An 18,271-nucleotide genomic window follows, 5' to 3' on the forward strand; every position below is an offset into this window, starting at 1 on the left:
TGACCCGAACAGGCACCAGGGTGTGGCGACTAGGGGATTTTCACTTTATTGCAGTGTGAATGTAAGCTTAATTGTGACACTAATAAATAAACTTTAAAACTTTATACATCACGCCAACCAGCTACAGAGCTGCATCAGCAAAAATCTGGCACATGCCATCTAGTTGCCAGGAATAAATATTAGCAGATGCAGGGCAGGAAATTAAAACTGAGGTCATTCAGAAAGAATTTCAATCTCTTTAAATGGGGGACAGATACAAAACGTAGTAGCTATTTTGATTAACAATGGTCTCTGTTTTTATTTCTAGAAATGTTAACATTTTCAAGATAATTAGCAGAATGTGTTGACATTTTGGGGTTGGCATGTGGGTTTATAGCTGAATTGGATTGGCCTTCTTCTGGACAGCACCAAACAGCTTCGTGGGAACAAACATCACACAGTTGGTACCCAAATGTTCTTACTGCCTGGAGTTCATCATTAATCTCCTGAGCCTTCCTCCTAAATCAGCAATTGACTGCTTTTATTAGCGCCATTTATATAGATTTTTAAGAACATAAGAACATAAGAAACATAAGAAATAGGAGCAGGAGTAGGCCATCTAGCCCCTCGAGCCTGCCCCGCCATTCAATAAGATCATGGCTGATCTGAAGTGAATCAGTTCCACTTACCCACCCGCTCCCCATAATCCCTAATTCCCTTACCGATCAGAAATCCATCTATCCGTGACTTAAACATATTCAACGAGGTAGCCTCCACTGCTTCAGTGGGCAGAGAATTCCAGGGATTCACCACCCTCTGAGAGAAGAAGTTCCTCCTCAACTCTGTCCTAAACTGACCCCCCTTTATTTTGAGGCTGTGCCCTCTAGTTCTGGTTTCCTTTCTAAGTGGAAAGAATCTCTCCACTTCTACCCTATCCAGCCCCTTCATTATCTTATATGCCTCTATAAGAGGCATATAATATTAAAAGTCAATCATTAGAGTTGTGCAGCACAGCAAGCAGTTAATAGGCCCATCGAGTCTGTGCCGGCTCTTTCATAGATTCCCAGTTTAAATTCCCAGTTCTTTTCCCATATCCCTTCTTTCTTTTTTCCTTTGACCAATTATCCAATTCCCTTTTGAAGGCTACAACTGAATCTGCATCCACTGCCCTATCAGGCAATGATCCCAAATCCTAGCCATGTGTTGTGTAACAAAAAGGTTTCTCCTCATGCCACCACTGATTCATTTGCCATATTGTGGGAGACAGTGGAGTAGTGGTAGTGTGTTTGGGCTGCTAATCTGGAGACCAAGACAAATGGTCCAGCGATGTGGGTTCAAATCCCACAGCAGCTGCTGGTAGAATTTAACTTAAATCAATAAATCTGAAATATAAAACTAATCTTAGTAATGGCGGCCATGACAATTATTGACCATTGTAAAAATCCATCTGGTTCACTAATGTTCTTTAAGAAAGGAAATCTGCCGTTCTTACCTGGCCTGGCCTACATGTGACTCCAGACCCACTGTGGTGGCTCTGAAGGCTTCTCTGCAATGGCCTAACAAGTTATTCAGAACAAGGGATGGACAGCGAATGTTGGCCTTGTCAGTAATGCCCACATCCCATGAAAGATTTTTTTTAAAATCTGTGCCTGCTGGTAATCAGCCCTCCAACCATTGGAAACAGTTCCTATTTATTGATTCTTACTAGACCCTTCATGATTTTAATCAAAGATCATAGAATCCTACAATGCAGAAGGAGGCCATTCGGCCCATCGAGTCTGCACCAGCCACAATCCCACCCAGGCCCTATCCCCATAACCCCATGTATTTACCCTAGCCAGTCCCCCTGACACTAAGGGGCTATTTAACATGGCGAATCCACCTAACCCGCGCATCTTTGGACTGTGGGAGGAAACCGGAGCACCCAGAGGAAGCCCACACAGACACGGGGAGAATGTGCAAACTCCACACAGACAGTGACCCAAGCTGGAAATTGAACCCAGGTCCCTGGCGCTGTGAGGCAGCAGTGCTAACCACTGTGCCACCGTGCCGCCAATCACCTGTATCAAATTTCTTCTTACCCTTCCCTATGCTTTGGAAAATAATCCAATCTTCTCCAATCTACCCACGTAACTGTAATCCTTCATCCTGAAACTATTCCAGCAAATCACCTCTGTAATCTTTCCATAGCCTTCATGTCCTTACTAAACCCCAGAATTGAATACTCTATTCCTGCAGGAGCTGAAATAGTTTTCATATAGGTTTTGAATAACCTCCTGGCTTTTATACTCTATCTATAAAGCCCAGGATCCCATTTACCAGGATCCCATCAGATGCACCATAGAAAGCATTCTTTCTGGTTGTATCACAGCTTGGTGTGGCTCCTGCTCTACCCAAGACCACAAAGAACTACAAAAGGTCGTGAATGTAGCCCAATCCATCACGCAAACCAGCCTCCCATCCATTGACTCTGTCTACACTTCCCGCTGCCTTGGCAAAGCAGCCAGCATAATTAAGGGTCCCACGCATCCCAGACATTCTCTCTTCCACCTTCTTCCATCGGGAAAAAGACACAAAAGTCTGAGGTCACGTACCAACCGACTCAAGAACAGCTTCTTCCCCGCTGCTGTCAGACCTTTGAATGGACCTACCTTGCATTAAGTTGATCTTTCTCTACACCCTAGCTATGACTGTAGCAGTACATTCTGCACTCTCTCAAATCCTTCTCTATGAACGGTATGTTTTGTCTGTATGGCGCGCAAGAAACAATCATTTTCACTGCATGTTAATACATGACAATAATAAATCAAATCAAATCAAAAGCCTTAACGACTATTTTGATAGGTCTCCTGCCACCTTCAATGATTTGTGTACAAACTCTTTCAGATCTGAGACCCCCTTTCAAATAGAGACAGTTAGCTTACATTGTCTTTCTGTATTCTTCCTGCCAAAACGAATCACTTCATACTTTCCTGCAAAGGATTACAAAGGCAATGGCCGGAACTCTACCACCTCGCCCGCCATGGAATCGAAGTGGGCGAGGGTCCCACAACGGAAATCTCCATTGACCTCGGGCGGGAATTTCCAGTCTCGCCCAAGCGAGGCCGTAAAGTCCCGCTCATTGTGTCTGCCCATTACACCAGACTGACTGTGTCTGCATGAAGTTTATTACCATCCCTCTCACTGTTTCATTCATTTCCAAATGCTCACATTGGGCCCGATTTTACCATTGCATCCCATCCGTTTTCGGGTGCGAAAACCTGGTAAAGTCAAATGTGAGGCGGTTAGTGCGATCCGCGCAGGTGCCGACTTTACCAAGGCCCGAAAATGGCCATGATCCAAACTGTGCCCGAAAAGGGCACGTAACGGCAACTTAAATGCATTTGCATGACCTGCTCGGCAAAGGTCTGTTTCAGGCGCTCCAGCTTCTGAAGAGGTGAGTTCAGAGCTTCCAACAGCTCTCTGACTCACATCGGTGGTGGGGGGGATGGAGGAAGGCCAGATCATTCTCTCGTGGGGGGGAGGGAAGAGGGAGGCAAGATCGCCTTCTGGAGTCGGGGGAGGGGGGGGCGGAGGCCAAATCTTCTCTGGTGGGGGGAGGGGGGAGGAGGGAGGCCCGATCATTCTTTGGCGGGGTGGGGGGGAGAGAGGAGAGAGGTGGGTCAGGTGTATCTCTGGTGGGGGGAAGTGGGGGGGAAAGGAGGAGGGAAGCCAGATGGATCTCTGATGGAGGGGGGGGGTGACGGGCAGGGAGGGACCACTGCCACTCTGTGGGTGATCATTGGGGGGGCAAGGGGGTCTGCTGCCACTCTGCGGGTGATTGGTAGGGGGAAAGGGGGGGCAGAGAGTCGCAATCGGTCTGGGCAGTAGGGGGATGGGTGGATAAGGGGGACAGTTATGTTGTGGGGGTGGGGCGATGTCTATGAGGGCCATCGCTCCCGCGTTTTGCTCCCAGGCTGCTTTATGCGTTTTTTGCAGGCCGGGAGCGATGTGATAAGGGCGCGTTTTAAAATGTTTTTTTCATCGCACATGCGCAGTTCAGAGCTCCGATTGGAGCTGCAGCATTTCAGGTGCAATAAGCCCCACCCACAGCACAATTCAGACCCGCGATTTATTTTTTTAGGCTAAGTACGTATGGGGACGCCTGAGAACAGATTTCCAAGTCGGATCTGAATTGCACCCAGATTCAGCATTTAGAGTCAAAATAGTAAAATCGGGCCCATTGTGTCCTGTACACACAAATCCAAGTTTATACCAAAGTTATCTCAAAAACAACAGGGGTCTGAGAACCAAACCTTGAGGAACGTCCTTGTTTACTCCTCTCCAATCCCTGCTTTTTATCTCTTGTCTATTTTACATCCATTGCTGTTACCATCCCTCTCACCCTAAATTGTTAACCTGCCCAACATGAAGTAGTTTATCAAACACCTTCTAAAGGTTCATTCACACAAAACATTGACTGCACTAACTGCCATGATGGGACGTGAACTCTCACTCTGTGAATTATTAGTGCAGATCTCCGGATTACTGCACTACCATAAAAGCCAAATACTGCAGATGCTGGAATCTGAAACAAAAAACAGAAAATGCTGGAAAATCTCAGCAGGTCCGACAGCATTTGTGGGGATCGGATTGAGCCAATGTTTCGAGTCTGGATGACCCTTCAATGCCATCTAGACTCGAAGCGTTGGCTCTATTCTCTCCCCACAGGTGCTGTCAGACTTGCTGAGATTTTCCAGCATTTTCTGTTTTACTGCACTACCTGATCCCTGCTCGCAGCAGATTAGGTTTATCCCAGATTCATTAATGGATGTTATTTCTCTGAATTCAGGCACTGTCAACCTCAAGGCATCAAAAAGTCACAAAAATAAGTTTGAGAAAGGAAATATTGATGAGTTTACGATAGAGGCGGTGGACATTGGAGCACTGAAGAAAATCCGAATCGGACACGACAACCGTGGTAAGTTTTGAAGTGCATCACTCATGGCCCAGGAACCGTTATGTGTGGAGATGCCGGCGTTGGACTGGGGTAAACACAGTAAGAGTTTTAACAACACCAGGTTAAAGTCCAACAGGTTTATTTGGTAGCAAATGCCATTAGCTTTCGGAGCGCTGCTCCTTCGTCAGATGGAGTGGAAATGTGCTCTCAAACAGGGCACAGAGACACAAAATCAGTATTCTGTAACTTGATTTTGTGTCTCTGTATGCACTGTTTGAGAGCAGATTTCCACTCCATCTGATGAAGGAGCAGCGCTCCGAAAGCTAATGGCATTTGCTCCCAAATAAACCTGTTGGACTTTAACCTGGTGTTGTTAAAACTCTTACAGGAACCGTTAGCAGAGACTCAGCAACTAGTACAAGAGAGCAATAGGAACTAGCAAACCTGCTCATGTTAGGTCAGCTATTCAGGTTTTATTGCCGGCTTAACATTGAAGAAAATACATAACACAAAATGGCCATTAGAGATGAGTCAATAATCAGGCAGGCTGCCCCCCGCCACCCCCCCCCCCCCCCCCCCCAGGCTAGAGTAGAGTCAATCATCAGGGTATCTGATGAGGTTAAGCCAAGGCATCGCCTGATGCAACTTTTCAAAGCCGTCTGGGCCTTTTGGCTAAGATGAAGCGTCAGATCAAGCCCAGGATGGGGTGCAATGCCTCACCTTGTCAACTTGGATCTGGTTTGTCCCTCTCACGGGGACCATGAATTGGATTCACTTTGAATTTGGTTTTCTGAATGGAATAAAAATTAATTTATAAAAAGGCCATTCGACACATTTGGGTATGTTGTGTTTAAGGACTGCTGTGTTCCATCAATGTCTTCTCAGTGAGAGGTCTTTATTGAACAGCCTTAAGACATCTGCCTCAAGGCATAGTCGCATGACTACAGAAAGCCAGATGTGACAACAGACTGATTTCATTTCGAAACCCAAATGTGGGGGAGCTCCCTTCCACATGCTAACTACAATCTGCCCTATCAATAGTCTGACCTTTTTATCCTTTATGCCCATTTATGGTTTTGCCACATTTAGACTTGATGAACTACAAGCTGAACATTCTGCCATCCTTATCAGCCTGTTTTATGATACAGAGCCCTGGGTCTGCTGTGGGCACCAAGGGCAGAATTTTACAGCCCTCCTGCCAGAGGGATTTCCCAGTCCTGCCAAAGTCAATGGACTTGGCAACAGCTTGCCTCATTTTCCAGCCCCTCCCCCACCACGATGTGAATAAAACCACCTCCGCAGAGATTTATTTAGGTGCCTGCAGCAAACTGTTTGGGCTCGCTGGAAAAAATTTCAAATTCCAAACCCAAACACACAGGCCCCTCAACGAGCTCCTTAATGAGCGTAAGGGCTTGTTAATTGGGCACAGTAAGAAGTCTCACAACACCAGGTTAAAGTCCAACAGGTTTATTTGGAATCACAAGCTTTCGGAGCGCTGCTCCTTCATCAGGTGACTGGAGAGGTAGGTTCACAAACATGGCTACCATTGACACTGCAAACTGTCGGCTCCAAGTGGAGAGGATCTCCAAGAAGATTGCTCATATTGACACAGACATTAAGTTTCTACAAAGATGGAAGAAAACAGACAAGATCAATCTGTAATTATTTTGCAATTGTGTCTTCGCCTATATATGCCGTGTTTATGAGCCTACCTCTCCACTTACCTGATGAAAGAGCAGCGCTCCAAAAGCTTGTGATTCCAAATAAACCTGTTGGACTTTAACCTGGTGTTGTGAGACTTCTTACTTTGTCCACCCCAGTCCAATTTCTACCTGACTCTCAAAGCAATCAAGCAAAAACTCCAGAACTTAATCAAACATTGTTGATTTTACAATGATGTTTTGTCAGTTGTACTCCACACAGATGCCAATTCATGTTTCTAGCAGGATTGCTTCCACAGGATAGAAGGGGATAAAGAGACTAAGGGATATGGGGGGAAGGCGGGATCAGGATATTGAATTTGATGATCAGCCATGATCCTACTGAATGGTGGAGCAGGATTGAAGGGCTGAATGGCCTACTCCTGCTTCTATTTTCTATGTTTCTACATGTAGCTTACATTACCTGTCCATCTCTGTCTGTACTTATCCTTTTGACCTTAAACCCATTTCATAAACATTCCTTCTCTATATGTTCAAGTACAATTTCAGTTTTAACATTTGGATGATTGACTCCGATGTTGCTGTGTGTTCTTTTAGGAGGCTGTGCTGGCTGGTTTCTAGATTGGGTAGAAATCAATGCCCCATCCCTTGGACAGGTATTGCGCTTCCCATGTGGACGTTGGTTGGATAAAGCTGAGGATGATGGATGCATAGTACGAGACCTCTTCCCTGCAGACTTACAGACTAAAGACTACATTCCATGTATGTTACATCTTGCTAGTTAAATGAGATAAGATCACTGTTCTTAACAATCTCTGCCAATTCAGTTACAAGAAAATCTAATTTCAGTTTTTTAAATTAATATTCATTCTTGGGATGCTGGCATCACTGGCTGGGCCAGCATTTGTTGCCAAACCCCAAGGGCAGTTAAGATCAACCACATTGCTGTGAATCTGGAGCCACATGTAGGCCAGGCCAGGTAAGGATGGCAGATTTCCTTCCCTAAGGGACATTAGTAAACTAGATGGATTTTTTTAATGACAGTCGACAATGGTTTCGTGGTCACCGTTAGACTTTTAATTCCAGATTTTTATTGAATTCAAATTTCATCATCTGCCGTGGTGGGATTTGATTGGGGTCCCCAGAGCATTACGCTGGGTCTCTAGATTACTAGTCCAGTGACAATAACACAATGCCACTGCTTCCCCTCTTTGCGCAGAGTGAATGGGAAATGTTATGGTAATTATCATTCTGTATTATATGTGAGTGAATGGGACTACTGATTGGAATTCCATACATATTTTGCAAATCAATTGGAGGGGTTTACCCTCACAGGAGCCAAAAATCCCAAAGTTTCCCCTCTTCCATGATTTTCATCCTCCTTAGTTCTTTTTCCCTTCTTGAGGCAGATCAAAATATTGGCTCCTTTACTCTTCAAACAAGAGATCTGCCTGGGCTCTGACATGGGCTTGAAGGAAATTGCTTCGGATAAATTCATTAATTGGGCTCTTGCTGATTTTTCACATGAACACATGGCTACAGAGGTCGTACAGCGAAGGTTTACCGGGCTGATTCCTGGGGTGGCAGGTCTGTCATATGAGGAGAGACTAAGTCAGTTAGGATTATGTTCACTGGAGTTGAGAAGAGTGAGATGGGATCTCATGGAAACTTATAAAATTCTAACAGTGTGAGACAGGATAGATTCAGAAAGAATGTTCCCAATGGTGGAGGAATCCAGAACTAGGGGTCATAGTTTGTGGATAAGGGGTAAACCTTTCAGAACTGAGATGAGGAGAAATGTCTTCACCCAGAGACTGGTGAATGTGTGGAATTCACTATCACAGAATGTAGTTGAGGCCAAAACGTTGTGTGATTTCAAGGAGAAATTAGATATATCTCTCGGGGCTAAAAAAGGGATCAAGGGATATGGGGGGAAGGGGGAATCAGGATATTGAATTTGATGATCATCCATGATCATAAGGAATTGAGAACTGAGGGAGATCAATATTACTAGAGAAATAGTGCTGGGAAAATTGGTGATATTGATGGCAGATAAATCCCCAGGGCCTGACAATCTACATCCCAGAATACTTAAGGAAGTGGCTCCAGAAATAGTGGATGCATTGGTGGTCATCTTCCAGGATTCTATAGACTCTGGAATAGTCCCTGCAGATTGGAGGGTAGCTAATGTCACTCCAATATTCAAAAAGGGAGGTAGCGAGAAAACGGAATTGGAGACCAGTAAGGTTGACATCGGTAGTGGAGAAAATTCTCAAATCCATTATTAACGATTTTATAGCAGAGCATTTAGAAAGCAGTGGCAGGATCAGACAGAGTCAGCATGGATTTATGAAGGGGAAATCATGCTTGACGAATCTGTTGCAATTCTTTGAAGATGTAACTAGTAGAGCTGACAAGGGGGAACCAGGAAACAAAGAGTAGGAATTAATGGGCGCTTTTCAAATTGGCAGGCAGTAACTAGTGGGGTGCCACAGGGATAGCTGGGAACCCAGCTATTCACAATATATGTTAATGATTTGGATGGGGGAACAAAATGTAACATCTCAAAGTTTGCAGATGATACCAAGTTGGGTGGGAGGGTGGACTGTGACGCAGATGCAGAGATCCTTCAGAATGATCTGGACAGGTTGGGTTAGTGGGCTAATCATTGGCAGATGTTGTATAATTTGGATAAATGTTAGGTTATTCACTTTGGAAGCAAAAACAAGAAGGTAGATTACTACCTGAATGGCTGTAAATTAGGAGAGGGGAGTGTGCAGCGGGACCTGGGTGTCCTTGTGCACCAGTCACTGAAGGTAAGCATGCAGGTGCAGCAGGCGGTAAAGAAGGCAAATGGCATATTGGCCTTCATTGCGAGAGGTTTCGAGTACAGAAGCAGGGATGTGTTGTTGCAATAATATAGGGCCTGGTGAGGCCACACCTAGAGTACTGTGTGCAGTTTTGGTCTCTTTTTCTGAGGAAGGATGTTCTTGCTCTTGAGGGAGTGCAGCGAAGGTTTACCAGGCTGATTCCAGGGATGGCGGGACTGATGTATGAGGAGAGATTGACTAGGTTGGGATTGTTTTTGCTGGAGTTCAGACGAATGAGGGGGGATCTCATAGAAACTTATAAAATTCTAACAGGACTAGACAGGGTAGATGCAGGGAGGGTATTCCCGATGGTGGGGGAGTCCAGAATCAGGGGTCACAGTCTGAGGATTCAGGGTAGTCAGGGTAGAGTGGCGTTTGCTACCAAATAAACCTGTTGGACTTTAAACTGGTGTTGTTAGACTCCTTACTGTGATTCAGGGTAGACCATTTAGGATGGAGGTGAGGAGACATTTCTTCACCCAAAGAGTAGTGAGCCTGTGGAATTCATTACCACAGGAAGTAGTTGATGCCAAAACATTCAAGAGGCGGCTGGATATAACACTTGGGGCAAATGGGATGAAAGGTTATGGGGAAAAAGCAGGATTAGGCTATTGAGTTGGATGATCAGGCATGATCGTAATAAATGGCGGAAAAGGCTCGAAGGGCCAAATGGCCTCCTCCTGCTCCTATGTTCTATGTTTCTATATCTATGTTTCTATGAATGGTAGAGTAGGCTCGAAGGACCGCATGGCCCACTCCTGCTTCTAGTTTCTATGTTTCTATCAACTCGTACAAACCTCACCAATACATACAACACTCGGAGGATGAGCTCAACTGCCAAGCGGGGGATCTTGTAAGCTGGCCATGCTTTTCCTCGAAAGTAAAACCTAACAAAAAATAAACAGGAATAAGTTTCTACAGCCTGCTGAAGTTCTTCATGGTGACAGCTTGATGTTTATATTCCAAAGTGAGAGGTTGCTGTTGGAATGGGATCATCACATTGAGACTCCTGACTGGACTTCCTTCCGACCCAGCAGATCTGGGCAGTGCTGGAAGATTGCTCCAGGATGCATGTGTGACACCCGGATTTCCCACTCCCAGAGCAGGGCATTGTGTCATGTGTTTGCTCACTAAAGGGCAGAGTATATTGAAACTGCAGCAAGTGGTGAAATACGTCTTCCAGCGCTTGGCACAGGATTTGCATCTTTATTGTGTTGGAAATCTGAACACACAAGGGGGAGAATAGAATAAATATTACACTGATGGGGTTTGGTGAAAAGAAGTGGAAGGAGGTTCTTGTGGAGAATAAACACCAATGTGGACCAGGTGGGACAAGCAGCTTGTTTCTGTGCTGTAGATGCCAAGAAGCATGTATGTTAGTCTCAGGCCTATCCCATCACTGTGATAGCTACAGACGATGCCCAGAGTATTTCGTTTACTGCCACCACTCATGGAGTAATTGAAGAAACAAAACTTTCCAAAAATATTTTTGCCTCATAGCTTTCAACCCGGTTGGACTCCCCAGTGAAGACGATTCTCCTCATCTCCCTCTTAAACGGGAGACCCCTTATTTATAAACTATGAATGCTGACAGGAAACTTTTCTTTCATAGAAGGAAAAAAACACCAGAATTTTTATTTCCCCATTTTGCTGTTTTTTTTCCCTTCTGGGATATCCCGGTAAATGTTTTTTTGCCCAGTGATTGGTGAATCTTGTGTCAAGAGATTCCTGTCTTTCTCACACTGTCTGTGTATTAAACTCTGTGCTGAGAAAGCACAGATACTGAACCTCTGCTTTGCTCTTCCAGTTGTTCCATACGAAATCACTGTTTACACTTCCGACATCTATGGAGCTGGCACCGATGCTGATGTCTTCATAGTCCTTTATGGAAGAGACGGCATCTGCACTCATCAGAAGTCTCTGTGTGTCAACAAGCGGGAGCGAAAGATGTACTTTGAGAGAGGCGCAGTCAATAAGTTCGTCGTGGAGGTGCGCATATATCCTTTAAAATAATCTAATCCATCCTTTTTATTTGTTAACTGTGAGCTCGCTGTAAACAATGAGGTACATCAAGCTTGCACCAAAACCACCCAGTCAATTTGTACTGTTTTCAGCCAACAGGGGGCGGCAGGGTGGCACAGTGGTTAGCACTGCTGTCTCTCAGCGCCAGGGACCCGGGTTCAATTCCCAACTTGGGTGACTGTCTGTGTGCAGTCTGCACGTTCTCCCCATGTCTGCGTGGGTTTCCTCTGGGTGCTCCGGTTTCCTCCCACAGTCCAAAGATGTGCAGGTTAGGTGGATTGGCCATGTTCAATTGCTCCTCTTCAAACCAAGATGTGAAGGTTTGGGGATTTAGCCATGGGAAATGTGTGGGGTTACAGGGATAGAGGGGAGTGGGCGAGGGTAAGGCGCTCTTTCAGAGAGTTGGTGCAGAGTCAATGGGCTGAGTTTCTTGTGGCACTGCTTCCAGTGTCACTGGGCCACACTGTCAGGATACTGAAAGTGAAGCCATCTGCTTCCACTGCCTTCGCAGCGTCTTTCTGGAGTGTCTCTCCAGATGTCTCTCCTCATGTCCACCTCCTGCAGCAAGATCTCCAGTGGTGTATTGGAGAGCCTTGAAGAATACTCTGCACCCCCAGTGGCTGCCCTCATCCGTGTGCCTCCGGCAGGTTCTGTTCACCAGGTGCACCGTGTGGGGAACCTGTCATAATTAAGGTTGTCAAACCTTGGGGGAGTGGAGAAATTCAGTTCAAATATTCAATCTAGTCAATTAGATTTAATTGGGAAGGTCAGGATCTCCAGCACGTCACTGGTGGAGGCCGGGACAATCAAATGGAAAAATCCGGCCAGCGTTAAAGCTGTGCTGGGATTCCCACTTAATTCTCTGTCCCCTCTGCCGTTCCCTTCCTCTGAAAACGGGGGTGGAAAATTACCCTCCACCATACAATGTTGGTAGGAGGAGGAACCTATACTAGCGGCAATAAAAACATTAAAGGATTGCTAACTACGCTTGCATCAATAAAATAGAGAGAAGAAAGATTGTAATGGAGGCAGAGGGCTAGAATGATAGCTCTGTTAACAGTGGGGGGCAACGAGAGAGATCAAGCTATTAATCATTTCCTTGTGTCCTGCCGGGTATACAGGAGCAGTGTTAAATGATTTTATAAAATGACTCTTCAGGTGGAGAGCCTTTCCCTGTTGGGAACATCCACTCGGAATCTACCTAAATTCCTGTTGTGTGTTCTGAGGGCTGGCTGCCTTCCTGGAGCAATGGATTGGAAAGTTGGCCCTAGAGAGAGCCTCTCCAGACTGGGCCTCAGCACTGAATCCATAAACAGGGCTTTCTAGGTTTGGAACAAGGCAGAGGGAAACTTTATTTTTCTCCTGGCTTTTCAATATCTGATCTCAGAACACTTGATATTGTCGCCCAGTTCCAAAATCCAAAAGTTGACTTTTTTTTTAATAGAAGCCCCACAATGCAGAAGGAGGCCATTCAGCCCATCAAGTCTGCACCAGCTCTCTGACTGTGTATCTTACCCAGGCACTCTTTCCCTGCCCAATACCTGTAACCCCACACATTTATCATGGTCAATCCATCTAATTACACATCTTTAGACACCAAGGGACAATTTACCATGGCCAATCCACCTAATCTGCACATCTTTGGACTGTGGGAGGAAACAGGAAACCCACATAGACACAGGGAGAACGTGCAAACTCCACGCAGACATTGACCCAAGCCAGGAATCAAATCCGGGTCCCTGACGCTGTGAGGCAGCAGTGCTAACCACTGTACCACCATGCCGCCTCCCCTTAGCCTCTTGGCCTCTGGCAACCTTCAACTTTGCTGAGCAAAATACATTCTGGGAAATGCAAATATCTCTTTAAAATGTTGATAAAAGCACATTTCTGTTTAGTTGGAGGATGTTGGTGAGTGCATTGAGAAGATTCGAATTGGACATGACGGTCGAGGTTTCAACTCTGGCTGGCACTTGGACAGTGTGGAGGTCCGGCGACTGCTGCACAAGGGGAAGGTCAGTGACAGAATTGGTTCAAATTCAAACATGTAAGATAGGTCCCGGGAAAAGCCAAATGTTCTTGATGTGTTCAGGAGTTCACGCGCATATTTAACTTCCTCCACTGCTGCACTGGTTAACGTGTTTGCATCAAAACCCGTTGTGTTACGATACTGTGGCTTTTATCTACTTCTTTTAAACTGACCGATGATCTTCATTCAAATAACATTCAAAGGAATGTTCCCATGCACCCATTAAACTGTGTGCCTCATGTGGAAATAAAGGCCTCTGAAATGTTCTGGAAGGAAAAAATTGAACGATCATGGTAAGAAGTGTGAGATCAGTCAAAAAGGGGTTACATTAGATGAATAGTGATTCCTGTTCTATTTCTATTGCCACCGTGATTCACACATCATTTAACGATCTGATTCCTCCACTAGCTTTTTCTAACTGGTCTCAGCTGAATGCATCACACCACCTCTGGTCAAAGACCTGGACAGGCAACCTGCTGCATTAAATTTGAGAGCCTTTCCATTCAGACCCGAGACACAGGGAGGTGTACACATTCTCCATCCAAATTTCTTCCCCATTTTCACACTCGCTTGGCCTTTAGCTGCTTTCTCTCCATTGGGGATATGGCTGAGATAGGATCATAAGATGATAGGAGCAGAATTAGGCCATTCGGCCCATCGAGTCTGCTCCACCATTCAATCGTGGCTGATAGGTTTCTCAATCCCATTCTACCGTCTTTTCCCTGTAACCCTTGATCCCCTTACCAATCAAGAGCCTATCTATCTATGTCTTAAAGACACTCAATGACCTGGCCTCCACAGCTTTCTGCTGCAAAGAGTTCCACAGCTTCACCAGCCTCTGGATGAAGAAATTTCTCCTCATCTCAGTTCTAAAGGGTTGTCCCTTTACACTGAGGCTGTGCCTCAGATCCTAGTCTCTCTTCCTAACATCTTCCCCAGGTCCACTCTATCCCAGCCTTTCAATGAGATTACCCCCTCATCCTTCTAAACTCCGTCGACCCAGAGTCCTCAAACGCTCCTCAGACATCAGGCTTTTCATTCCCAGAATCATTCCCGTGAACCTCCTCTGGATCCCTCACCAGAGGTGTGGTGATCCTCAGGTTAAATCACCACCGGTCAGCTCTCCCCCTTAGAGGGGTGGGCAGTTTATGGTTACTATGGTAACCTTACCTTTCACCTGCTTCCTCAGAATGCACTGTAGTAACACTGTAGACCATATGGTATACCCTACACTGAGGCTTGAACCAAGACTTAAGTAAGAGTTCTACCACTGAGCCAAGGAAATCAGGGACAGAATGTGGATATAAGCAGCTCTGTCATAATTCAATTCCAGGGCTCGGAGACAGTTATTTTTCCCTGTGAGCGCTGGCTGGCAAAGTCCGAAGATGATGGAGAAATCATCCGTGAGCTGGTGCCTTCGGAGATTATCCAGAAAAAGCTGCAGAAAGATGGAAAACTGAAGCAGACTGAGAGTATAGTGGAGGATGCACTGGAGAGTGAGTATCTGTGTACTGAAGGAGAGGGAGAAGATGGCAGCAATGTTTTGTTCTTCCCCAGACAGACAAGGTAGGGGTGGGGGGTGACTTTGAGCCCGGTGTGTTATCAGTGCATTACAGAGGATACGGACGGAACATTGATTACTAACTTGAGACTTGAGGAATGAATGTGTTGAAGATTCTCATGTTTCTCTGCCGCCCCCCACTTCATCAACAGCGCAGGCACGCTCTTCCTCCTCCCCAGGCAGGACGAGGGCTCAGTCCTCAAAACACGTGAGGGTTCTCAGCTCGGACTTGACTCTAGCTGGCAGTGCCGCTAATGTCTGTTGTGGTTGAGTTTGTCCTGCTATGACAGAGGAAGAGTGTAGGTGGGAGTGTTGACATTTAAGATGGTGATGAGGTGTGGCAGGTCCGAAAACATGCCACACTGTCACCGGAAACACTCCGTTTTTTGCACCAGAATTAAATTTCGCCATTCCGCCTGTGGAAATACCCGCCAGTGTCGGGGCTGGAAAACCTTGCCAATCACTCTCTGCTGTACCACTGCGCAACAGCAGAGAGTGAATATGTAGTTTAAACTAATGAGAGAATTAAAAGCACGACAGCCTTCTCTCCTCCCCTCCTCTCCAGAAGTAACTGATTGCCAGCACTGAGCACACACAGACCTGAGATATGCTATGTGTGAACTTCTTTTCAGCTGGGATCTGCTCAACATCTGGCTTTTCTGTATCTGCTGTGTTCCTCAACACCTGGCTTTCCTGTATCTGCTGGTCTCTACTCCACAACTGGCTTTCCTGTATCTGCTGTGCTCTCCTCAACGCCTGGTTTTCCTGTATCTGCTATGCTCCTCAACACCTGGCATTCCTGTATCTGCTGGACTCCCATCAACACCTGACTTTCCTATATCTGCTGTGCTCTCCTCAATACCTGGTTTTCCTGTATCTGCTGGTCTCTACCCAACAACTGGCTTTCCTGTATCTGCTGTGCTCTTCTCAACACCTGGGTTTCCTGTACATGCTGGACCTTCCTCAGCACCTGGTTTCCTGTATCTGCTGTGCTTTCCTCAACACCTAGTTTTCCTGTATCTGCTGTGCCCCTCAATACCTGATTTTCCTGTATCTGCTGTGCCCCTCAACACCTGGCTTCCTGCACCTGCTGTGCTCTCCTCAACACCTGGTTTTTCTGTATCTGCTGTGCTCCTAGAACTACTGTCATCTCCTCAACACCTGGTTTTCCTGTATCTACTGGATTCTCCTCAGCACCTGGCTTTCCTGTATCTGCAGGTCTCCTCAACACCTGATTTTTCTGTATCTGCTGGACTCCCTTCATCGCCTGGTTTTGCTGTATCTGATATGTACAGGAAAGAAAATGGGGCCCTATAGTGTTAAATTAGAAAGTGAAGGGTGAAGAGGTAGTCATACCTACACTGTGACAAAGGCATAATATAAAAGAAATACTTTAAAACCCTGTTAGCAGGTCTTTTATATTTCCATTTATTTTATCTGTGGAGTCTCACCCATTTCAGATTCTCTTATGTACAAAAGCAAGTTGCTAATCTGCTATGAGCTGCATAACCTGTCAGTGAGCCAAGCTTTCAAAACCCACGGCCTCTTTTCTCTTGGAGTAGGGGCGGAGGGGAGATTTATTTTAATTGCAATTTTTAATGGATTTGCAAACATGTTTTGCCAGAAACCTGTACTCAATGGAGGCAGTGAAGAGAGGAAAACTGCTCATTGCATTACCAAAATAACTAACACAGCAAGCAGAAAACAATCTTCTCCAGTCCCAGAGGATCCAAGCCAGGAAGCCTTCCTCAGTGGCACGGTGGTTAGCGCTGTTGCCTCACAGCTCCAGGGACCCGGGTTCGATTCCCGGCTTGGGTCACCGTCTGTGCGGAGTCTGCACGTTCTCCCCGTGTCTGCGTGGGTTTCCTCCAGGTGTTCTGGTTTCCTCCCATACTCCAAACATGTGTGGGTTAGGTTCATTGGCCGTGCTAAATTGACCCTCAATATCCCGGGATGTGTAGGTTAGAGGGATTAGCAGGGTAAATATGTGGGCTGATGGGGATAGGGCTTGGGTGGGATTATTGTCGGTGCTGACTCGATGGGCCAAATGGCCTCCTTCTGCACTGTCGGGTTTCTATGATGCTATACGTCAGTGCATGCTGTCTGCCTGGTAATGTTTCAATAATAAAAAGCAAATGGGAAATGATACCATAGTGGCACCATTCAAAATCAACCCACGGGCACCGAGTTAAAATGGGTCCCAGTTGTTGTCTATTTGAATCAAAATTCACCGCTGAATTTAATGAAAGTATCCTTGAACAATTCTCGTTGTTGGTTTTGTTTGAAGCTCACAATTACAAGATTTCTGTCTACACGGGTGATGTCTACAGAGCAGGAACAGACGCAAACGTTTTCCTCACCATCTACGGAGATCTGGGAGACACTGGAGAAAGGAAGTTGAGTAAATCTGAGTCCCACTCCAATAAGTTTGAACGAAACCAGGTGAGTGAGAAGCTTCAAACTGCTGTGGGGCATAGGAGCCGGGAGTAGGCCATTTGGCCCTCCAGCCTGCTCTGCCATTCTATCAGATGGCTGACCTGTTTCTCAACTACATTGCCCAGCTCTAACTTTGAGAATGGGTCTTCAGGGATATGGCAATGGGAATAGAGGGATATGGGCCAAACGCAGGCAATTGGGACTAGCTTAGTGGTTAAAGAAAAGGACGGCATGGACAAGTTGGGCTGAAGGGCCTGTTTCCATGGTGTAAACCTCTATGACTCTATTACTCTATGAGAATCAGCCCCCTTGCTCCGAAAATTTGAATAGGACTCTTCATATGTCAGGACTTGCCAAAGTGATTCACATCCAGTAACAAACTTCTGAAGGGTCATTACTCATTGGGAATTTAGTCTAGCCATTCCTTATTACATCAGCTGAGTTCCACCTGAGTAGATTGAACCAGTGACCATGGAAGATTTCAAATGAACTATTGCTCTGTAAGAGGTTGATCAGCAGTCATCTAGAACGCTGGCCTGAATGTACTCGGCCCCGTGGGGACAGAGTCAGAGGAAGAGGAGGCCATGAGAAAGGGGGAAGATGGGACAGGATTGCTCCCTGATGCATTACTGCCACCAAGGGAACGGCTGACTGTTCCATGAAGGAGGGCACCAGTTAGGGGACATTTTTCACTGTCTTTCCACTGGTGGAGTGGCCGCCTCTCACCACATGCAGAAAACACCAGCTCACAGAAGCTGCTTTCCTATTGGTGGACCA

The 18,271-nt window shown here is 46.0% G+C and overlaps 1 protein-coding gene across 1 annotated transcript in view; it reads left to right on the forward strand.

The window, feature by feature from the left end:
• The window catches only part of loxhd1a (lipoxygenase homology PLAT domains 1a), a 160,387-nt gene that overhangs the window by 99,400 nt on the left and 42,716 nt on the right, over positions 1-18,271 (forward strand). Inside the window, exons 24-29 of the mRNA XM_078198217.1 lie at positions 4,811-4,939; positions 7,177-7,341; positions 11,257-11,438; positions 13,367-13,483; positions 14,831-14,993; positions 17,346-17,500. Coding sequence (XP_078054343.1) covers positions 4,811-4,939; positions 7,177-7,341; positions 11,257-11,438; positions 13,367-13,483; positions 14,831-14,993; positions 17,346-17,500 — 911 coding nt within the window. The remainder of the gene's footprint in view (positions 1-4,810; positions 4,940-7,176; positions 7,342-11,256; positions 11,439-13,366; positions 13,484-14,830; positions 14,994-17,345; positions 17,501-18,271) is intronic.

This window comes from Mustelus asterias, chromosome 1 (genome assembly GCF_964213995.1).
Source record: "Mustelus asterias chromosome 1, sMusAst1.hap1.1, whole genome shotgun sequence".
NCBI classification, from domain to species: Eukaryota; Metazoa; Chordata; class Chondrichthyes; order Carcharhiniformes; family Triakidae; genus Mustelus; species Mustelus asterias.